Source organism: Schistocerca piceifrons, chromosome 8, assembly GCF_021461385.2.
Source record: "Schistocerca piceifrons isolate TAMUIC-IGC-003096 chromosome 8, iqSchPice1.1, whole genome shotgun sequence".
Classification (NCBI taxonomy): domain Eukaryota; kingdom Metazoa; phylum Arthropoda; class Insecta; order Orthoptera; family Acrididae; genus Schistocerca; species Schistocerca piceifrons.
This window is the reverse complement of record NC_060145.1, coordinates 301,570,272-301,595,849: the sequence shown is the minus strand read 5'-3', so window position 1 is coordinate 301,595,849 and position 25,578 is coordinate 301,570,272. Positions and strand designations below refer to the sequence as shown.

The window sequence follows — 25,578 nt, the reverse complement described above, 5'->3', positions numbered from 1 at the left end:
TATACCTTCCTTTCTCAGTTTTCTTCATTTTCTCCGTTCATTTCTGTTTTATCTTCTTTCCTGTTTTCAGTTCTTTGTCATACTCAATCATCATCTTCATATACTTCACTTTTACATGCACTTTGACAGAGTACTTTGCTTTCTTTGACTTCGCTATTGGTAAATGGCTACTGCTTTAATTTGTTAAATCATCCCCCCTCGAAACCCCTAAATCAGTATGGCTAACGTCATCATCCAAATCATTGCTTGTGTTCTAATTCCAACTTTTTTAATACACTAATTTACACGGCTCATATCCTGAGCCCCGCCTTTCTACATCCCTTTTCATTATTTCTCTTTTGTTTTCCTTTAGATTCGTAAGATAGACCTTTTCATTCTGGAACACCTCAACTGCATAAAACTATATGAAGATGCAGTTTTTCTGCTTCCAACCTTTCCTTTATGAGATGGAAATTATATAATGTTTTACGACTGTATTACACTTAACATTATTCTGAGAGCAAGGCTATTACCCGTTGAATTACTCCTGTTTGCACCATACTTAAAATATAGTAAGATTTGTGAACAGTGTAGCAGCAACGATACATGGAACAGAGATGAACTTTATACCACAAATTAAGCACAAGGCAATACCCAAATGATCGGGATTGTAGCACTGAGAAGGTTCTCTGCCTCTGAGAATACAAAACAGTATCAGGGCCCAACAAACTGCAGTCAGATCCTTTAAACACCGTGCAACAGAATCAAAGAGGAAGTGGATATGTTCCTGTGAAACTCATGTCCATGTGACTTGAATAAAAGTCCACAAACGATAAATAGTGGTTACCAGAGGACCACAATGAACAACGTACCAACAACTCACTAATCTAAAAAACTAAAACCGCGAGTTACAAACAGCGGCATCAAGCAAAATACCAGGTAAAAATGCAATATGGAAAAATACTAATGATTTGAAGCTCCTGTACACAAACAGTCACAGTGCAATAGTGGAAAATAATCCTATAATGGCCGGAAGTGTGTTAATAATTCAAACACAGCTCCAAGTGAAAATACTGATCAAAAGTGCGTAAACCATTCAAACATTTTCCCTGTTTCTCAAGAACAGCCTACCAAACTGAGTAAATAAGTAACCTTCCCTCAACAATATTCATCAAACAAAACCGGTCTCATATGCACAAATAGGTTCAGTGTTTTATCAGAAGACAGTAGCAACTTCGTAAACATTGAAAAGGAACATTACATCCAACAGGAAAATCAAATTAAAATGGCAAACAGTAAAATCAAAATCACCAGCAATCATAGGCAGCAGGCAAAGAAATGCAACGTGCTTTTTCTAGCAGACAGTCACGGGAGAACGCTAGCTACTGTTTTACAGGATGTGAATACAGATTTGTGTGAAACTGGCATCGTGAAACACCGCACGACGACCAGAAACGCTATTGAAGGTGTCTCAGAATACGGGAATATACTGAAGAACAGCGACATCATTGTTTGTGTGATGGGTGCCAACGACGTAGCTCATAATGAAGCCGGAAAGTGCATAACAAGTTTGAGAGATTTTTTAAAAGTAAATATGATGAAAAACACTGTTGTTGTGATGATACCTCATTGACACGACCTCATGTATAATGTGTGTGCGAATAAAGAAATCCGCAAAACCAACACTAGAATAAAACAATTATGCTCTACTTCCACAAAATGCAATGTAGTAGATATTAACAGACTGGTGAAAATTCTGCACACTGAACACTGTGAGCATCTGAATTACCAGGGTAAAAAATTTCTCTGTCATGAGATAAGCAAAATTACAAATGAAATTCAAGAATGCAACTGTCTAGTTTTAAAAGACACTATTTCTGGGGACACTTATGGACCTCCTTTTTTAGGCAATACAACGTTACAGGGGTGGATTGATAAACCTGTATCAATGAACACTGGATGAAAGAGTCTGAAATACACTTGTGTGTTCCTCCGGGATATTTGCTAATTACTAACTATTGCAGAAGAAGCATTTCACATGGTGGAGTCTCAATCTACGTTAAAAGCAAATTAGATTTAGATTATTCAGTAGCAGACCTTAGCAAAATGTGCCTTGAAGGCATATTTGAAGTAGCCAGTATGGTAATACACACACAAAAATTGTAACTGTGTCAGTGTATCGAACTCCAAGATCTGATGAAATAATATTTATAGAAAAAATTAACACACTAATTTTGCAGTTGTCCAAATATAAACAACACAAAATTATGATTGTAGGTAATATTAACATAGATATAATGGCAAAGAAGAAAAATGTTATCTATATGGTTAACTCTTTGGAGTCATTGAACTATTACTGTTTTAATGAAAAGCCCACCAGACAGAATGCATGTCTTGATAACATAATTAGTAATGTATATAAAGATACTCTTGAATGTGATGTAATAGAATTAGGAATATCAGACCATGCAGGACTATGGCTTTGAATAGAAAATTCAAAACTCAACACTAAAGAAAGACAAGTCACATATAGACTTCTAGGAGAATCCAATGTAAACAACATGATTAATGAGTTACAGCAAATTGATTGGTCCCATAAAATTAATAATAATAAGGCAACTGATAAATGCTTTACTATTTTCCTCACAGAAATTAAGCACATTGTAGAAAAGACATGTCCCACTGTAACCAAAAGACAATATGCTAATAATACACAGAAGCAATGTCCTACTAACAAGTGGTACACTCCAAAACTTAACAAAGTTAGGATACTACTTCTAATTCTGAAGGATAAGTCTAATAAAAGTGATCAAGATAAGGCAAATTACATAAATATGAGAAAACTTTACAAATCAGAAATAAAAGGGGCTAAGTGCAATGCAAATGATGAATACATTTTGAATTCCAAAAATAAATGTAAAGCAGCCTGTAATGTCATAAAACAGGAAATTAATAACATCAATAAAGAAAACAACATCCCTATATTCTGTGATACACTCAAAGATTATTTTGTAAATAGTGCCACCACCACTCCACTCAATAATTCTACCATAGATGCAGAAGCACTACTCATCCAAACAAAACAGACTAGTTGAGAAATTTAATTGGACCAATATCACCCTAAATGACATTTGCAAATCGATAAACAGACTAAGCAATTCCAAAACAGAATACTATTATGGACTCAGTGATTTCATCATAAAGCGTATAGCAAAGGAAATCAAAATGCCACTTCTCTCACTATCAAACAGAGTACTAGATGAAGGAATATTTCCAGAATGTCTTAAGCTCACAGTTACACTATCTATGTATAAAAAAGGTGATAAAAACCTCCCAAACAACTACAGACCCATATAAATAGTACCAATCATATCCAAAATAATAGAAAATTCGATGCATATGCAGCTATACAGCTATTTTGAAAGCAACAAACGATTAAATGAATGGCAATTCGGATTCAGGTCTCACCAATCAACTGTAAATGAAATTGAAGCTTTGGTAAACAATGTATATGAAGCATATGAAAAGAGGCTGCATATATCTGGAACACTTATTGATTTAAGCAAAGCATTTGATTCTGTGTCTCGTGACATAATCATTAAAAAGTCAGAATACTATGGCATTGAAGATATACCACTCACCTTATTCAAACCTTATTTAAGCGATAGGTTACAGCTTGTATATGCAAATAAACAGAGATCAGCAATACTCCCTATAAAAAGAGGAAAACCCAAAGGCTCGGTTCTTGGGCCTTTCCTGTTCATTGTCTATATTAACGATTTCTCGAATTATATACTATGTAAGAATATACTGTACGCTGATGATATAACACTAATAACCTCACTGGTGACAATTTACAAACTGTGCTGGATAACAACAGAGAAATGATGCAAATGACTTGTCACTGGTGTCAGGCCAATCAACTGTGCATAAACAATACAAAAACAGAAGAAATAATTTTTAATCTAAAAGCTACAAAAAGTAAAAATAAAGCAGTGAAACTAATTGGGTTGCACATAGACCAAAAACTCTCCTGGGAAGAACAACACCAATCACCTGTGCAGCAAACTAGCCCGTGTACTTTTTTTACTGTACAAATTGAGAAACAGTGTGAGATAAGATACTTTATTATCACATAACATGTTTTTATACAATCATTCGATTGAGAACATTGGTGACTCATCAGTCTTTAACCTAAGTTGTTACAGTATTTTATATACTACAGGAAATACATAATACATACATTGCTTATTATAACAAAAATAGAACATTATATTTTAAATCTTTTCATAACTCATCGAATCATTACCATAGCCTTCACACACCTACATGAAGTATGGATGTACTGAATGGAATACAAACTGCCATTCAAACTATAATTCTATACATAAACATGAATATACAGTGAACGTGTATACTTTGTATCTATATGGCTTCGAAAGTATACCATTTGTACTTGTATCCTTACTCCCTATTCCTATTTATAAATTCTTCTAGACTATAACATTTGCTTTTTATTCATTTAGAAATTCTTCTAGACTACAATAACATTTGCTTTTTAGGTATGTTCCAATGGTCTCCAATGTGGATTCCCCAAATAGTGACCTTATCTTATTTCTGATCTTCAGAGCCATGGAATATGGAGTATTTTCATATACTGTGAGTCGGTGACAAGGTAGCATGTAGTTTCATAGGCATGTGTGAATGTATTTCCTTCAAACAGATGCGAGTTTTTCTGTTCAAAGAGAAGTATTTCATTTATGAAGATGGAAGGGATTGTCACGAAGTCCAGGCTTTCGAACAGTGGTTTGCATGAATGTCTACTATTGGTTCCTGTCATTGCTCTGATTATTTTTTTCTGTAGTTTGAAGATTCGAATGAGATTTGTCTTGTCAGCATCCCAAATAATTATTTCATATCTTATAAGTGTTATGAAATACGCGTGGTATACAGTTTTCTTCACCGTTAAATCCGTTACTTTGTGTACTGGCCTCATTGTATAAACTAAACTATTTAATCTCTTCAGTAAACTGTCCACATGGTCGGTCCATTGCAAGCTTTTATTTGAAGTTATCCCAAGAAATTTTACAGAATCAACTGTGGTCAGTTCTTTACCTGAATATTCTATTTGTGATATACATTCAGCAGTTTGTTTGGTCCTGAAGTGTATGATTTGGGTTTTTTCAAGATTTAATCTCATAGCATTATCTTTTATCCATTGTTCAAGTTCTTGTGGAGTTTGTTTCGTGGTGCTTACTAATTCATCAGTGTTTTTGCAGCAATTACAGCAGTTGAGTCATCTGCGTAAAGTATTGTATCTATATTTATTTTGATGGGCATGTCATTTATGTAATATGAGAACAGAAGTGGTCCTAATATCAAGCCATGTGGCATGCCTGCTTGAATTTCTTTCCAGCTACAGCAAGTTTTCTCTCCTTTTTGATGTATCACCACCATTTGGTATCTGTTTTTGAGATAAGATGAAAACCATTTTATAGGTTTTCCATGGAAGCCATAGGTACCCAATTTTTGGAGCAGTAGCTTATGGTTACTGTGTCAAACGCCTTTGAGAGGACACAAAAAATACCAGATACACTTTGTTTGTTGTCAAGGCATTTACTTACTTTAGAGATTAGTTCATTTACAGCTTGTTAAGTGTTTCGTCCCTTCCTAAACCCATATTGGTTATTGAGAATAATATTACCTTCCTTATTGTACTTTTCTAATTGATTACATAATATTTGTTCAACTATTTTAGAGAAAACTGGGAGTATAGACACTGGGCGGAAATTTACTAAATCATCTTGTCTTCCCTTTTTGTAGATTGGACAGACTTCAGCATATTTCAGCCTGTCTGGAAAGCAGTCTTCATCAAATGACTGGTTTATTATTTTACAGAGTTGAGGTGCAATGCTGTCACTTCCTGCCTTTATGATATTTCTTGGAATTTCATCCCAGCCCACAGATTTGAGATTTTTTAAGGATTGTATGATGTTAGCTACTTCTATGACATGATACTGCAGTCAATTTAAACTCTTTTGATTCCTGCAGTACTGCATCAGGTCTTATTTGTGGAAGCAAGAAGTTATGAATTTTGTTTGTGCTTATCAAGTACTTATTAAATTCTTCACAGATGTGCCGAGCGTTAGTAACAGTACTCCCACCAATTTCTAGTTTGTAATTAAAATGTTTTGTTTCTTCAGTACCTGCTTCTTTCTTGACAACCTGCCATACTGCTTTTGATTTATTTGAGGCATTAGCAATATATTTACTGTTTGCCATTTGTTTTGCTTGTTTAACTACCTGATCAAATTTTTTTTTGTATTTGATTTTGTACCTAATAAATTCAGCAACATGGTTGGTTTTTGCTTCCTTATGCATTTCCCTCTTTATAATACTAGAGATCCTGATACTTCCCGTAATCCATGTCTTACTTTTATTGTATTTATCATGTGTTGATACGAGGGGAAAGCATTTGTTGAAAATGTTCTTGGATTCACATATGAAAGTGTTGTAATTATTGTTTACTGAACACTGGTTGCTGAAGGTCCAGTGGGTTTCCTTTAATTTCAAGATAAATGTGTTTATATTTGGCTGGCTGAAATTTCTGACCAATTTTACTGTGTGCCTATATGTTTTGTCTATGTATGGCAATGTCATAAAAAGTGCTGAGTGATCAGATATTCCTAATTCTAATACATGTTTTTCTCTATTCCCATAATTTTTGCTGCTCACTATATTATCAATGCTTGTGGCAGAAGTGGCTGTTACCCTGATGTACTCAGTAAAATTTAGTGTTTAGCCGTTTGTAGCCAATAAATCCTTCAGGGTGGTATCAAATATGTTTTCGTCTCATATCTATATTAAAATCAGAACAAATTACAATCTGTTTATATGGTTTCCCTACCTGCAACCTACTTAGCAGAGTTTCAAATTTCTCTAGAAATGCCCTAGTAGCCCAATATTCCGGGACATGATATATGCTTATGATTAGTAAACTGTATTCAGACAGCTCAGTGCAACAGTTTTCGAATACCTGTTCCTAATTTAAACAATTGAAAGTAGTTTCGGCTTCGAAGTTTTGTGTCTGTTCTACTAATATACATGATCCCCCATACCGCTTTTTTCTGCAAAAACTCGATGCTAACTTGTATCCTGAGAGTGAATTTAGTAGCCTGACATCGTCCCATTTAAGCCACAAACAGCTGTTACTCCACTCATATTATGCTTTATTCCATTCCCATCTAGAGCATGGAATTTTCCTCTGGGGTAATTCCTCAGGGGCTAAATGTATTTTCAGATGACAAAAGAAGGCCATCAGATGTACACTAGGATTAGAACCCAGATATTCCTGCAGAAACCACTTTAAATATCTCAGTGTAATGACAGTACCTAGCATGTACATATATAACTGTTTAATGTATGCTAAAGAAAATCTGGACAAATTCAGCACGAGATGTGATGTACACATACACACAATACCAGAAATAGTCGCTTGTTGAATTTTCCTTTTTCGAGGCTAGTTGTTGTCCATCGAGGCTAGCTGTTGTCCATAATAACTATAAACATTTGGGCATAAATTTTTTCAATAAGTTACCATTCTCAGCTCGTACAGCCCCATTTAATAAACTCAAGAGTGTATTGCAAAACTGGTTAAAATGCCATGAATTCTATACAACTGAAGAATTCCTAGGAAATACTCATTATAATATAAGCTTTTAATAAGTGATAAAGAAATGTTTTCAATTCTTAAATAAGCTAAATAATTCTGTGTATGTGTTTATTGTGCTTAACTGTACTCCATTGAAAACCTTGATGAAGCCAATTGTATGAAAAATACTGAAAGATGAATAAAAATATTATATTCTAATATTCTATTCCACTACACTGCACACAAGCTTAATGGGCAACATGTCACGTGAACTTATAGACAACGGAAACTATGGTACAAGCTGGTATCACAACAAAATTACCAAATTCCTTTCCACATCTGACCATGTCATCCTGCTACCATATGAAAATATGAGCCCAGCTCAGTATTAGATGGTGCTGACCCATCACTGCATTGTGTGATCCAGCGGTCACTCTGAGACTGATGACTCAAACTCACTCACATGCTGATATGGCAAATAATGAGGCATACTGGCACTTGCTTTTATGTCTCCATTTTATTTCATGGTTGAGCCAGCATTGCATAAACCTTTTTAGTCATACAAGACATGGTGCTGTATGGGTAACACAGACCGTCTCCACAATCTCAATAATTAAATGCTGATAAATCTTCTATGGATACTCACAGTTTGGAAGTACTTATGCTATTCCACCATGGTGTTTCAAATAAAACTCTTGATTGCAGTAAAGAAACTGCCTAAATCGGTTTTTGCACCAGCCTTTGTGACTTGCATAGATCGTAACTTTTTCATTGGAAACTTCTTACTCAATAGTCTCCAGACCAGAGGAAACTGCTACGTACAGCCATCTTTGTAATGGAGATAAATGGGAATTTGCTTTTCAGAGCAGTTTGAGAGAGCATATTTTGTCTCCAATCATGAATGGAACAATGTGGTTGGTGCACACTGTTCAGCCTCTCAACATGCTTTGAAGAATCAGTTCCAGCTTATGCCCTGAACACATTGTCACGTTAATGGAAGAAGGGGTGTTAGCATTTGAAGTAGATTTATAGGTAACCAGAGAAGAATGCGACCACACTGTACATTGCCTGTTTCCTGGCAACCAGAATGGTACAAGCAGTATGTAACCACCACATAACAGTATGGCATTTTAAGTGAGTATTATGGACTGCAGTAAAAAACAGTATCATGGTATAGAATAAGTTTGACAATTAAACACCTGAAATCGAATCCAGATCAATGGCGTCAGATTCTCTTCACCGACAAGTGCAAGATTTATCTGACACCTGACAATCATTGTAGAATAGTGTGGAGGCAGCCACGGACCAATGCATATTTAAGGCATGAAGTTTTAAGGGTTCAGCAGGGAGGTAGATCAATCATATTCTGAGCTCGTATCAAGTAAAGACGTCACACGCCTTTCATTACTATGAAGCCTAATTATAGGGTTCCACAATTCATATTGATTTTGCATATATCTGCACTTTCGAACACACTGCCTTTATTTTGTTTGCTGGTTTGCTTTTATTTCACAGTGGTGTTAGTTTTTTGCTCTTATTCTTGGCTTCATAATGTTTATTTTTCATTTCCTGCTGCCCTTGAGTCTAATGCCAAACAAAATCATATACGAGGATTGGAACTTAAATAGTGGCAACTATTTATTCACAACTGATTCAAAAGAGTTACATGTTTGCACTTGTTACTGTCCCTCAAAGTAGTCACCAGCATTGTGTAGGACCCGTTGGCAGCAACGTGGAAGGCGTAGTATACCGTTAGCAGAGCCTGTTACACTGATGGTGCGAATGGAACGTACTACTGTTTGTCATATCTCTGGAACAGTTCTGAAGCAAATGCCATGAAGCGGTTCCTTCATCTTCGGAATCAAATCAAAGTCACAAGGACTTAAGTCGTATTACTGTTAGTTTTTGGAGCATCACCTGCGACCAGCTTTGCAAAAGAAGTGGCAACACTTTCTGTGCAACCCAACCATCATTTTGCATGACAATGTGCAGGTGCATACAGTGCAAGCTGTGGTTGCTCTGTTCGGTCGATGGGATTGGGAAGTACTGTACCATCCGCCATACGCCCTGGACTAAAGTCCTCGTGACTTTGATTTGATTCCAAAGATGAAGGAGCCACTTCGTGGCATTCGTTTCAAAACTGTTCCAGAGATTCGACAGGCAGTAGTACACTCCATTCGCACCATCAATAGAACAGGCTCTGCTAACAGTTTACTATGCCTTCCACATCGCTGGCAACAGGTTCTCCACAATGATGGTGACTACTTTGAAGGACAGTAAACGGTGCAAAAATGGAATTCTTTTGTATCAGTTGCGACTAAATAGTTGCCACTATTTAAGTTCCAGCCCTCGTATATCCAGCTGTTGCAAAAACTTTTAAAAAGTAGTTTACAAACACAAGTAGTCAGCAGTATATAGGTGGCGAGAAGTTCCTGCTGAGTAAATCTTTCTTTTATGCAAACATCTGCAAAGAAATGGGAATGAAAGTGTGTTTCATAATCTGACACAATGCTAAGGCTGTTAACAAGCAACTCATTTATATGAAGAACATAAATGTAAAACTGTGTTGCTAATGTGATTTGTAACATCTAGTGAAAAATTATCTGTAGTGTGAATAATAAAATGAAAATGTGTTACCAAAACTACACAATTTTAGATGACACACTTTGTTTATCCATAAACAAGTCTGAATATGGAAGACTATAAACATGACTGGACATCAGCAATGGATGTCAATGAAACAAAAGTGAGTGAAACCACACAACTAGAAGACAAGGAGATAGTTTGGAGCTGATACTACACAACTGTTCTTAGTGACATCATAATACTCACAGGCAATGTTTTTACGTGGGCTCCTCATACCAAAAGCTGAACTTGTGGGAGACATTTTCGAATGCCCAGGATAGTTGGATGATGGTGACTGCATTCCTGAAGCGTAGTCACCCGGCAAGGCATCAATAATTTCAACAGGAGTGAGCTCCTGGAAAAAAGAAACTATATTTGAGATATAAGAAACAGAGTTAAGTAGAAATAATAGCCACATAGCACAAAGAAATACTTGCAGGTTTTATGTTGATTATTTTGGCTTCAGTTCTGCTTCATTAGTAGCAGTAGTCACCCATGGATCACTTTTACAAAGATACTGGACACGTCATGGTATTAAAGTTTAATGTATAAATGCCTTTATATACCTTTAGATCTAGTTTGAGAAAGATGGGACACACAGTTGGTTGTCCTAGCATTTGCCTGAAGTGATTCAGGGAACCCCCCAAAAAACCTAACTCAGAATGGACACATGAAAATGGGAGACTATATCATTCTGAATACACGGACAAAACAAGTACAGTCAATTTGAAACTGCACAATCTCATTCAGTTCATCCCTAGTTTACAATACTTTTACACTACATACTTGTTATTTCATAACGTAACGCTACACACATTATCAACCGACATCAAAACCAATACTACCTGGACAAATTCATCTCAAATCATAAAGGTTGAGAATGAATGTGTCACATCACTATTTTGAAGTTTCTTGAAAAAATATACATATATATAGAATTTTCACAAAACACTTCTCCAAAATTACAATATTTTGATTTTCTGATGATTTGTTAAAACACTCCACACCTCTCTACATGAGAGTGTTTGTGAAAATGTCTTAACAAAAGGGAAAACTGAAAAATTGCAATAAAGAAACCAAAAGTGATAGAGATCTGAATTTATTTTCAATAAATACCTTGTTCCCAATACTACGAGACACAATTAATATGTACACACTTCTGAGCTTGCTTAAAAAAAAACTCTGAAAATTTACCTTTTTGTGAATTTCAAAATTATGCTTTAAATATATGGATAGTCACAGAATGTCAACTGTCTTTAGAAATGATAAAGTGGAAGGACTGATAACTGCCTGCTATGACATTAACATATGAAATTTAACTATCAGAATACTTGTACATAAAGATGAAAGAATCTAAAATGTTATGCCTATTTAGAAATTATTTTCTCCAAAAACCCCATCATAAATGTTCTAAAAATTACAGGGTATGTTGGTTGGTCATTGTAATTAGGGAATGTACAACAGAGTAGGCATTACTTGTCTGTAGAAAATATGAGAAATTTTTTACAGACATAAATCTACTCTCAAGGTCAAGAAACCATGGACACTTAAATATTTAAATTAATTGTTGATTTTAAGTAGATGTCATGCAAAACTGGTATTTCTGAATCAAAATAATTACTTTACAACATTATAATCAAGTGGAAAAACAATTCATAATTTTGTTCAAAATTATTTTATAACAAAAATGAGATTTATAGAACATTTATACCCACTTTTCTTTTTATGATATTATTCACAAATTATTATTGTCTTGTGACATGATTTTATTTCTTCATGACTTTGTATGAATTAAAGTTGTCTACAATTCAACACTGCACTGTTGAAAAGAGTTTTTTTGCCCCCATCTGCTTCTGATTGAACTTGTATAGCTGAGCTGAATTTGCATATGGACAAGGATGCTCCAACAAGAGCAGTACTTGGCCATTTCAAAGCATTAGCAGGACCATGAAGTGTCATAAAGGAGACGGTTATATCTTGCACCTCATAAGAGACACTTATTATCTGTCTCACCCACCATTGCCATACACACAAGCAATAAAGTGACTCACTACAAAGTCTTTTAATGTATAATGTTGTGTCTGCATTTCATACACATTAACAGGCTGCATTTCATGGAGAACCGTTCTTGCAATGTATATGCCACTCTGGGATGCAACCTAGTAGTGACTTGATTGAATTCCTATCATGGGCTTCATAGCAGACCGTTATCTCTCTTTTTCTTTGAACCAAGTTCCCTTAATATACTTTCATTTAGAATTAAGAGTTTCACGTTTGTTACTAATGTTGATGTGGTGTGTACGAATCCAGTAGCATCTCTTACAGCATCAACAGTTTCATGCTGGAGACTAAATCTTCAAGATGGATGCAGAGACCTCCTACCCCATCGCATGCACTTTTTATATGACCTGTTGCTGAAAATAATCATTTTTTGTATTAATTCCTGGACTACAGTGTTGACCAAGCCCATAAAGCTGAAAGCGATTTTTTAAAATGAGATGCTGTATCATCAGTCACACACATGTTTAGGAAATGCATGGCCTCTAGATGCTATGTCATCAATTATCATGCTGAAAGTGTAAGATGCATGTGCACTGTCAAGAATGAGATCATCTCTGACAATAGCAAAACAGTGTGATGTTCGAAGGAAGTAAGCAACACATATGAATATTGATACCTGTGATTTGTGCCAGTGGTAACTGAATTTCGTTCTGGAAAGCAACAGACCAGTTCTCAGCAAAGTTGAAATGAAGAACTAATGTGTCAGTATTCTGGGATGATGCTGATTTTACTTCTGCTATGACCTGTCTCTGAATCATCCGGATATGATGGTGAGCTATTTTTTCATGGCCCCATGCCTACCCTCTGTAACAAACTTCTCTAGCTCTACTGTCTTCTTCACCAACTCTCCTCCCTCCGATAATGCATTAAGTTACTTCACTGTCAATATCCTGAAGGTGTAATGTTACAACGGTCGTCACTTCAGCACCAGGACACATTGCACACTCCTGCAACAACATTTACCTTGCGGCTCTTGACATATACACAAAAGCATCAGGTCCATCTCTGTGTATTTCTTTCTTGTGACACTACTTATTGCGAAACAAAGAAGTTTCATGTTGGTGCATGCACATACTTTCTTCACTGGCTGGCATTATGCCCATTTTGGTCATAAGGAGTGGAATTTTGTGAGACCAATTTTTAAATTCAGGTTCCTCTTTTTCGTTAGGAGATCTGCTACTCTTATTGATCTTGTAATATATCTTTTTAACTTTTTCACCACTTTCACTAGCAGAGATAACTTCAACCTGGTTAGAACTTTGCCTACTGCAATCTTTGTCATAAATTAGGTAATTTTCCATAGCAATAGTAAGCTAATCATCTTACAACGGATGTCCACAGTAAGAATCTGGGCATGCTCAAATACCTTTCTCATTTTTTACAATATGAACTTTTGAAATAAAATAATGTGAGGGAGCGGATATGTATTTCTGTGTCTTCTGCTATCAGTGTCAGTAACTGTACTTTCGCAGTATAGGTGGCTTTAAGGTAGCAGTACTTAGGTTTTGAAACCACACATCACATTTCATGCACATATCACTATCTTCACGAAGTTTTGAAGATGCTGCTTGTGTAAAAGTTCCAATTTTCTTTTTACATGCTGTGCTCTTGTGGTTCTTACCTTTTTTGGAATGTTTAACGCGGGATGTAGTAGGGACTACAGCAGATATGCTAACATTCAACACACCAACAACTTCACACCCAGGAATATAATCATCTGCACTGTCTCCTTCAGTTTCATATTCGGGTGATGGTGATTGTTCAATTCGGTTGTCACTAAATTTCTTTTTGTACTGAGTGTAGCAATTCCTGCACAATGGATGTGATGGTAATATCGTTACTTGAGGACCAAGATATTTCTGCAATACCTCTGACAGATTTCCAACAACTGTGAAGTATTTTTAACTTTTCTTAAACACCACCTCCTTGTGTCTTCTTTCATAGTCCACACACCTCTCTCTGTCATTATTATATTTCCTCACTGACACTATATATAACAAAAAGTTAAAACAAACCACAAAGCTTGATGCAGAATGGTTTACGTGCAAGTTCTCATCCATTTGTTATAAACAGCAGAGCACTGGAAACAATGTTGCCAACATGCATATTTTACGCTAGAAATTAAGTTATGCGAAATATGCAGAATGTTGAAAATTTTTTAACACTTTACACAGAAAAATATTGCCCACTGTGTTTGCACTGACTACTAACATATTAACCAAGCAATATTTCGTGTAATTCTCAAAAGTTTTGGGATGGGGGTTTTCGAGTAAATAATTCATAAAAACTAGTAAAAATGCATTTTTTTACACTTTTAGTAAAAATATTTACATGATATGGATAGCTGGAGCAGAGAAGATACTGTTTATAAATTACATCAGTAGTACCTGGTAACATGACAGAAAAGGTAGTGTTCTGTGACTTTCCACATCAGGAGAAGAAAAATAAGTGGAAAAATTAACTTAAATTTCGCATTTCCGTCTTAAATTTGTAAGTTAAAGGAAGCCCATAAGTGTGGGGGTGTCAACTAAATTTCAACACACTAAGAGGGAGCTTTAACGCAAAACATCTACCAGATCTCCAGTACTTTCAGTTTATTACTTTTGTTTTATTTTCGTTCTCTCCTTTCTTTTAAGAGTTATTTACAAAATATACATTTTTCAAAGGGCCATACCATTTACAAAAATTAAGATAAAACAAAAATACTTTATTTCAAACATTATGATATATATTGGACCAATACATGTATTTTTACACAGAAATTCATGATCACAAGTTAACATGACCTGTATGATTTGAGATGAAATCACCCATTTTATTCCTCCTATAAGCAGTATTTTCTACAGCTTTTTCTAGTGAACTTTTACAGAGCATCCTTCCACAGAAATATTACACAAATAAGAGTTGATATACCTTATAAATAATGAGGTAAAGGTGTCTTTTGAATTTAATATCACACTTTGCTAATTGGTATAATTTGCAAATCTTGCAAATCACTTTTTTGTCTATCCTCTCTGCCTCATTTAGATAAGCCAACAATAGCGCCATAAAAATTGTTCAAATGGCTCTAAGCACTATGGAACTTAACATCTGAGGTCACCAGTCCTCCTAGACTTAGAACTACTTAAACCTAACTAACCAAAGGACACACAAATCCATGCCCGAGGCAGGACTCGAACCTGCAACCGTAGCAGATATAAAAAATAAGCATTTTTGATTTACAGTTACTGCTGAAATAATCATTCACCCTAAATTTCAGTATATATTAATGTGAATAAAAGCACATTTTCAAAAATTTTTGATAGTTACGAGTTTTGTGTATAATCTATTTTGTAGTAAATTGGTATCTGTGATATAGTTGCTGTAGAACATATTGTTATGTCATAACTACAATCCAGTCCAATTTCAAAACCAGGATGGTCACTAAAGAATAACACTTAGGACTGAAAGTAGATTACAGACACAAACATACAGCCAGAACGTAACTCATCGCCTGGATGGAGAGTACAACTATTTATGCAAACACGGAATATTTCAGAATACGCATTCTTATAAACATAAAGAGTTTCACAAACCACCTAACCTGGTCACATGTTTCGAACTGGCCACCTGTAGCAGGACAGACCACAACGCTAACCGCTACTCCACCAGGCATGCAGCACAGCTTGTGGCAGTATTATAGCTAATATGTCATGTTGCATTTAGTTTCCCCTGTGGTAAGAATACAAGTCATCTTCACGTATCATAAATTAATGCTATTTTTAAGTTTGTTAGTGACTGTAACCCTGTAACATCAAAAAAACTTATAGGAATTTCATATCTTTTCTCCCAGGCTTTTCCATAGCCTTGATAGAAAAATCATTTTGCATAGTAACTGCTTCAGTTTTAAAGGGAATTAGTAAAATATTTAGCTTAACAGATCCAGAAATTAAAAATTCTGTAAAACCTTGTACCAGTCACAACAGAGCACCAACAGTGAATGATGTTCTCGAACAACACGGGTTAGTAAGCAGCTAGAAATCAAACCAATGAACACCAAAGAATTGGAAACTGCTGCAAACAGGTATAATGGGAGAGCTCCCAAGAGCTGTGTTCTAGACATACCTTAAAGTACTATCCTCTCCTTTGGATCCTATTGCCTCTACAGGAAATCCAGGATCTATCACTTCTTGTCCATTTTACTGTGAGTGATGTGTCAAGTAGTCAGATGAAGTGCTCTGTATAGGGGCGACATAGACCAAATGTGTAATATTGCATTGTCCCCCTACAGAAATGGCAGCAATGGATGGGCAGAAACACTAGCTGCATTCAGTGTGTTTGCTGGGGGCCTCATTTAACATGTTGACAGGGTATTCTAGCAACCACTGGGGGAATATGGAACAATCAACTACAGACTGAGGTGCATGCTGGAGTAAAAGTGTCTGTGTCTGAGCTATGAGGTCATACTTTGATCATCCCAACAACTGGCAGACAAGATTGAGAAAACCAGCTTTGAGCATAGTGTCTCAACAAAGCTCACAATTTTCAGCCATGTCCCGAGAACTGATCATGGCACCATGGCTCTCCGTCGAATGGAAGGATGGAACCAGCGACTTCAAAGATTCCGTGACAAGCTAGCATGTAACTTCCTGAACTTGCAGCTTACAGTTGACAATTATAAGGCTCCCCTAAATGGGTCAGGTGTGCACTACACATTAGAGACTGTTACATAGGCAGCTGACTCTGTGTGGGGTGCACACAATGTTTTTTAGATTATGCAAATCAGAGATCAGAAATGAGCTCTACACATTCACTTTAAATTCACCCAAGTCAGTCCTGTGATGTCATTACTGAACTTGCCATCTCCATGAGCCTTAAGACTTAACTCTTGAGTCTCTGCCAAGGTTCACTTGTCACCTAAGTCTATTGTTGGATACAAGTGGATTCAACTTGCTGTGAAAGGAGAGAAAGGAGAGGGAGTACATGAGTTCACTAGCACAACTGCGGACTTGCACCATTCCCACTATATATATGCAACCATTTTGAAAGAAATTTTTGCCATTAATCTATAAATTATTATTCACTTATTTCATACAAACATGATTCCAGTTTCAAAGCCATTCTCAAGTGCAAGCTGCCTGAATGACTAAAGCAAGTTAATACCAATATAACGATTGATCAGTTAGCAGTGAATATTGTTCTGTTTATAAATAAATTAATATAGAACAAACTTTTTCTAAGACTGCTGTAAATTTACTTTAATATTTGATATATATTCAGAGTGTGTCTAACAATGATGCTGACATAAATACACTTTCAATGTGTTACCAAGTCTGTAACGGCAGTACCAGAAAACATGACATTAGGATTAAGCGCAATCTCTAAACAGTGATTAATTATTAAAATAAATTACGTAAATGTATTATAAGTTACACAACTTACTGATAGCCTATAAATGCACGTTGCCATGACCAAATGAAGACAGAAATAGTGCACTTTATTGTTGGGGGGATATAAAGCGACATTGCTCAATGCTCAGTTTGTGTTTGACACAGGACATATTTTCTCATGGTGAAGGAAGAATAAACAAGATACAACCATTTTGTTTAAACTGGATGCAATATATATATGTTTTATGTCTGAAGCGTAGACTGTAGCATGAAACTTATTCCGCATATTACTCTCCTCCTGTAATGGAACATACACTGCCGGAAAAAAGTAGTACACCTGGAAAGCTGACATCAATTTTTCTCTGGCGATTGCATATGTCACCTGGTGGACCGTAGATGTACTAAGAATGGTTTCAGCGACATCCGTCAACAGATAGTGCAGGGACATAGCTATCAGAGTGCCGTCTGTGTCTACTCTTTAATATGGCATGCTCACAGTGAGAAGGCACAGTGTGGTGCAAATGTGTGAAGCAAGCAGGCAACCATTCCACAGAGACACACTCGTCATTCCTGCAGCCAACTGAACAAGCTTTCAACGGGTCAAATTGTGACCTTCCGAGCCATGGGATGGCCCTTTCGGAGAATTGCTACCCAAGTTGGATGTGCCACATCAGTTGTGCAACGATGCTGGTATCAGTGGTCATGTGAACATTCTCACACCCACAGATGAGGTTCTCGAAGTCCACACAGGACAGACACCCTTCAGGATCGTCGTATTGTAAAGGCAACAGTACCATATTGTACAGCTACCACAACACAGATACGAGGGCTTGTGAACTGAGGCATGTCAACACAAACTGTTGTAAAGTGGTTATTAGCAAAAGAACTATGGGCACACACAGCTCTAACCCGTCTGCCACTCATGCCACAGCATCAACATTCACAGTTCAACTGCTGCCATCAGAGGATCACTTGGAAGAGGGAATGGCACACTATGTACTTCAGCGATGAAAGCAGGTTCTGCTTACTCGAAAGTGATGATCATTTATGTGTACAAAGTGGACCTGATGAGAGCTGTCTTGTACAGTGCATTTGTTGAAGACACACTGGCCCCACACCAGGCCTTATGGTCTGGGGTGCAATACGCTACAACTCTCTTACACCTCCAGTGTTTCTGGAGAATGATAACCAGCACTCGGTACATGCAGAATGTTGTTGGATCCTTTGTTTTGTTGTTCTTGCAACAGGAAGGTGATATGTTGTTTCAACAGGATAATGCTTGCTCACACACTGCCTGTGCAACTCAACGTGCTCTGCAAGACATTGAAGCAACTTCCCTGGCCAGCATGATCTCCGGACGTCTCCAACTGAACCTGTATGGGATATGATGGTACAAGAAGTGACTGATGCGACTCTTCAATCAACAACTCTTGAGGAACTATGAGAACAGATCGAGCAGGTGTGACATAATGTATCCCAGGATAGTATTTGCCATGCAGGCTCAATCAGAACCTGCATTTCTGTCCATTGAGGCTACACCACACATTAATATGGGCGTTGGAGTATGGGTCACTACCTGATAACCAAGAATCGTTTGCACTATTGACCCATAAATGTAATAATTTAATATGCTCCATATGCACTGTTGCAATGATAAATCTTGAGTGAACTGTAAGCTTCTAAAAGGGCATACTGATTTTTTTCCCTCCCAGCAGAGTATTTGCAATTTTTCTTTGCATCAATTTATTTTCACCTTATATCCTCCACAGTCTTACAAACAAAGCTTCATTAAAGGACATCTGATGCTTCATTAAACACTATCTAATCCTGACAATCTGTCATTTCACCTTGTCAATGCTACTTTACAGCAGCAAGATTGTGTACTCATCTTCCGTGCTAACAATAAGTCGTGACAAGAGAGGATGAGTAGGAAGTGACCACAGTGCCACAGTTCTCAGACTCATAATACTCGCGATACTACAGCAGGAATGAAGGAAGCCCATTTGCACTGATGTAACAGTGGTGCACTGATTTGTAAAATATTCAAACTGAAGATTAGACTCATACTCACTCCAATTCTGATCTCTAACATTGATCTCCATCCACTCCAGATGATGATAGCTCTGGGAAACCTGAAAGTGTCAGTTTAATATCCTAAGAAATTTCCCCCAAAGATGAAAGATTTCCTACAAAAGCATTTGCAACAAAGTGCCGGAGTTTGAAATGTCCTAAAAAGCTGTGGAGCTCACGTTACACTATGTACTGAAAGCTGGTTAAAACCTTAAATTATAGCAGTGAGATATTTGGGGATATTTAAGTGTATATAGAAAGGATAGTAGGTGGGGGTGGTGTATTTGTCACAGTACACAAATTCAAATCCACTGGAAGCGAAACTGGAATTGCATGTGAGATTGTCTAGGCACGACTCAATATCAAGGTTGGGCATAAACTTGCAGTTGGATCCTTCTATTGACCACCAGACTCCCCTCCAGAAAATTTTGAGAAAATCAAAGTTCACTGATACAAAAGTTCCACAATCGTACTGTCACCATTGGAGAAGCCTTAATCATCCAACAACCAATTGGGAAAATTACAGTTTTGTCAGTGATGGGCAATGATAACATCACTACTTTGCTTTGGTAGTGGCACGACTTAAAAAGATTTGTTTTTGCATTTTCTGTAAAAAATACTTCATTAGCAAAGATTTGTCATGTAAATTGGCATATCTCTGTTTTTAGTAGTTTGTCACTAGATGACACATGTGCCGCTATCAAGTTACCACCTGCCTTTCAACAATAGTGACATAACCCCAGTTGCTCAAGAGCCTTCTGAGGTAGTTTCCCGAACAGTGGCACAATTCATTATATTATCTTTTATATCATATTACACCTTTAATAAAATGTTATTTTGAAACGAAAGTTTGTTAGGATTATTTTTAGTTGTGCCTACAAATAAGAAATAATTTGAGTTTATATTGTTTACTGTTTTTCTTTTTTTTTATATTTTGATAGCGAAAGCATGCAGTGTAACTAAACAAGAACTCCATTAATATTAAAGCTTCGCAAAGTCTCCAATAAGAATGTACCAGAAGGCGTTGTAAAGGTTAATGAAGGTTGAAAAAAGTTTTGGGAAAACACTCCTGCAGGTAATTATAGCCTATACAAATAGTTATTTATGTGTTAGGAGGATGAAATAATGTGATTATGACATGCCAGAAGATAATTTTTTCCACATAGTTATTTTGTAAACAACTGTTGAATTTTTACACAAAGTGACGATATTTTTAACACTGGTAACTTCATTTTTAGTGGGACCAATGGATGTGGAAGTAAAAAAGGTAGAAGCAAATGAGAACAGCAAACCGGATAAACACAGAATATATTTTTGATTCAGATGCCAATGCCAACAACAAGAACAGAATCTGATAATGATCTAAGAGACAGGAATGATAACAGCATTGAAACTTCCACTGCAATGAAAGTGGAGAGAAAAAGAAGAAAAAAATATGAACAATTGGTTAATTCACTCGACCAAGAAGCTTAGAAATACTGGTAAGCCATACATTTCCAATAGAACTAAGAAAGAAGTAAGAGACAATGAATTAAAAGAGGCTTGCCTTGAGAAATGTACGCTGAAATGTACGGAAAAATATCAGAAGAAGGGTTTTTATAATTACTGGCATATGGGGGATTTACGTATACAGCGAGACTTCATTGCTGTGAGTGTGTTAAAAGTCACACCTACATACCGATATGTTAAAGAAGGAAGTAGCAGAAAAGCAAACAATGCTTTTCATTTCCAAAAAGATGGGAGCCAATTAAGAGTTTGCAAGATGTTCTTATGAATATCTTGGATATAAATCATAGGGGTCATTCTAACTGTATTAGAGAAGAAAGCTGATCTTTCAATGAGCAATATTGCACCAGATCTTCATGAGAAACATACTAACCACAACAGATAAATGAGAAAATTAAAGAGGGAGTTAGACAGCACATAAATTCAATTCCAAAAATACCCAGTCATTGCTTTCAAGCTAATTCACACTAAAGAATATATAGATGGCAGCAAAACCACAGCCCAACCCAAGTCGCTTACCAGAATGGGCCTAATGCAGAAACAGAGGAACTTAAAGAAAGCTATGACCAATGACCAACACTTATCGGAAGGGGGGGATTAGCTCGTAAAGGGAAGAAAACAGACAAAGAGGAAAACTGTTATAACACCAAAGTGACGTGTTTTGACATACAAGCCATTTTTCAGTGTCCAAAGGGGGAAATCTCAGCATTTTAGTATAAAAGTGAATTTCTTGTATTCAACCTTACTTTTTATAGTCTTAAAACAAATGATGTGTCCTGTTTTGTTTGGACCAAGGGCGAAGGGGTTGTGGTACACAAAAAGCCCTTTCAATGACGGAACAAACTAAGTTTTTTCTATACAGACAATTGCAGTGGCCAACAAAAGAACAGATACACATTTCGTTTGTATCAGTTTGCTGTTAATATATTTCCTGATATCGTGTCAATTATCCACACATTTTTGATGAAGGAACACACCCAAAACAAAGGTAATAGTGCTCACTCTATGACCAAAAGGGAGGTAAAATGAGTATTAAAAAGAGATTCAATATATACACCAGACCATTTCATATCTTTAATCCATTCTGCTAAAAAGACTGGTCGACCATACATTGTTATTGAAATTTCACATGAAGAAAGTGAAGCTCCATTTCAAAATACAGATATTATAAGAATAAGTTATATCAAAATTGTAAAGGTGATACATATATGGACAATGACTTCAAGGAAATTGAAACTCAGCTGAAGAAAGGACAAACAGCAAAGGATTCTCTGATACTTCAATCCACTTATGCCAAAAGCACCCATTACGTGAGAGAAAGAAGACAGACTTACTTGACTTAATTAAGCATAACCATATCCCCAAATTTTATGCTTCCTTTTATAATCATCTGCAGTATCATTATAATGTTTAGTTTGAGTCCACAGACTAGTGTTTATTTTTTTACCTTCAGAATTCTATGATTTAATTTAGATTGCATACAAAGTTGTAACTGTTGGTAGTGTAAAATTTGTAGTTTTTTAATTGTGCCAGTGTCAAAGCAAAGCAGTGATATGTCCTGCAAAACATTACTAAATGTTCTCTCTGAGAACTACCTAGGATATATTGTTTGGAAGGCCACTCTTCATGGAAATATATTGGACCTAATAGTAACAAAACGACCTGATCCCTCTGAGGATGTCCATGTAGAAACTATCAGTGACCATGGGGCTGTTGTAGCAACGATTACCAAAGTACAATCGGCAACTATAACATGTAGAGTGACTCATATATTAAGCAAACTACATAAAGAATCAGTTGTGTCTTATCTCGGTAAGGAACTTTAAAATTTAGCTTTGGAGAGGAGCATGTAGAAGAACTGTGGCTCAGATTCAGAAGAACTGTGGCTCAGATTCAGAAGAACAGTGGACTATGAAGTTGATAGATATGTACCTAGTAGACTAATTCATGGTTGGCTAGATTCTCCATGGTATACAGTCATTGTAAAGAAAATTCTAACATTTGGCTATCAAGAGGGCAATGCCTGAAGTCTTCAATGAGTACTATGGCAGAAATTTTATTGAAAGGTCTCACATAAAACCCAAAGAAATTCTGATCATACGGATACACTGTTAATGGCACCATAGTGTCCAGACACTCATGGACAAGGCAGGATTTGAAATTGAGAGTAGAAAAGCAACAGCAGAAGTGCAGAACTCTGTCTCCAATTGCTCCTTTACAAAAGAAAATCCAGAAGTACTGCACCAGTTTAATTCTGACACCAATGATGTGAGTGAAATAGATATTAGAGTTGATGGCACTGAAAAATGTTGAAATTGTTAAAACTGAACAAATCTCCAGGGCCCACTGGAATCACTGTCAGATTCTATACTGCCGTAAATGACAGTAGTAGGCTGTGATTTGCAGTCTAGTAACTCATAGAACAAATATAACGAAAGAGTTTACAATGAGTTATATCTTACAAATCAGCATTACCAATGAAAGATATAAATGTCTTGTTAATTTCCAGCATACTCACCAGTCTGGTTAACCACCAACGGGTGGGGATGGGGGTGACCAACTGAACCAGACATGCTATCTGCTATTCTTCTCCCACCTTCCTCCCCATCAAGACAACTGTGGTGCAATGAACTTCCAAGCTATTCCATTTTTAGGGAGAAGTGATGAGTGTCTGAGAAGTTCAGTGAGGAGTCTCGTGAAGTGATGCTCATGTTGAGGTCTGCAAATGGTAATCCAATTCCCTGACAAAGGAGGCCATTTTCAATGAACTGATGGAAGTCTTCAATTTAAGAGTCTTGCAGGATTGGCTTGCCGTTCTGTAGTTCATGGTTTTTCCGCATGAAACATTGGCAACGAACTATTTTAATCCAGTGCGCAAATACATTTGTGCACCTGACTGCTGTCAAGTCTTCAGCAAGTTTATCTTTGTCACAATTCTTATTTATGAAGTGAAGGATCCAGCCGCTTGTATGAAATAGTCTCCAGTAAAAAAATGAAGTTGGAAATGTCTATTGTAAGGCTGGGAAGTAAAGTAAGTGCCATCACATTTTGCATTCCTTCTCTTTTCTAGGTGGTCATAATACATATTAGGAGTATCAGATGCCCAACATTCTTCTAGGTGTGCAAGCCATGGCCGTTCTTTCTATCAAATACGTACAGATTGGATTCAATTGCCAAGAAGACCCCGTGTTAAGTGATTTTCTGGGTTATTGTGTCTAGGACAATGACTCCACTGACTAGGTGACATGTATGTATGAATTTCTGTCACAGGGTTACCAATGAAAGTCTGCTAGCAATTAGCATCACTGTCTATCCAGCCTAAGGTCACTGTAGCTTCTGTCCACAACACTGTGTGAGTAAAGTCATACCTGTAGCACAGAAATGTTTTTGTTAACATGCTTCCACAAGTGCACCTAGATGTTCCAGACAACGCAGCATTACAGCTACAAGTCTGTCATTGCTACAGGCTAAGTAAATCTTTGCGTTGCCATATAAAGCACTGAGGATGTATGGGGACAGCCCCATATGATTGTCCCAAAACATCACAAAATATGTACATTAGAACATCATGATTTTTTTATAGTAGGTATCCACCACAGGACACGAATGCAAGGCAATGAAGATAAAGTGGACACCCAAGTGCCCCATCATGTTGCCAGATCACTGGGTAACAATTCATTCCAGTCAATTCCCCTACATAATATTTCTTGGAATAACAGTTTTGCTACGACTGACACAAGAGACAATGGTCCCAATGAGTTGCAAAAATTTGGTCAAAGTCTATTATAGTGTCCTTTTGGTAGTAGGTCTAGTTCATAATATCCAGCGACAGCTTCATTGTCGTTATCTGTGCCCAATGTGAAGCCACTCTTGAAAACACTGTTGTCTGGTAACTGTGCAGTGACAGAAAATGTGTTCTCTTGTCTAGAAGTATATTCTTTCAGTGTTTCTGAAAGCAAAACTGAACTGCGTGTCACATTGAATCGAAGTCTACTGAAATAGTTAGTCATTACTTTGCAATTTGGAAGCTTCTAAGATTATCTTGAAAAAACATGCCATAGAAATCTTGTCAAATCCGTCTTCTTCATGCAAGGTAAGTTGCAGATATACTTGGATAATATCACTTACAACAGCCATGTGACATAATTGGAACCGTAACAAACAGCAAGTGTTTCTGGCAGAAGATTTGGTCCTGCCTTTAAAGTAATGTTGAGTGAGGGTGCGCTGATCTTGTGAGAAGATGCATAAAAAATGACCTTCCACCTTATTTTGCTAATTTTCTCCTTCTTAGCTGCCCGAGGCACAATGTAAAACATG

General features: G+C 36.6%; 1 protein-coding gene across 4 annotated transcripts in view; it reads right to left on the bottom strand.

The window, feature by feature from the left end:
- LOC124711153 (histone-lysine N-methyltransferase eggless-like) overlaps positions 1-25,578 on the bottom strand; it is a 352,937-nt gene that overhangs the window by 154,668 nt on the left and 172,691 nt on the right. For all 4 annotated transcript variants that reach the window (XM_047241057.1, XM_047241054.1, XM_047241056.1 and 1 more), the window contains exon 6: positions 10,463-10,610. In XM_047241057.1, coding sequence (XP_047097013.1) covers positions 10,463-10,610 — 148 coding nt within the window. The remainder of the gene's footprint in view (positions 1-10,462; positions 10,611-25,578) is intronic.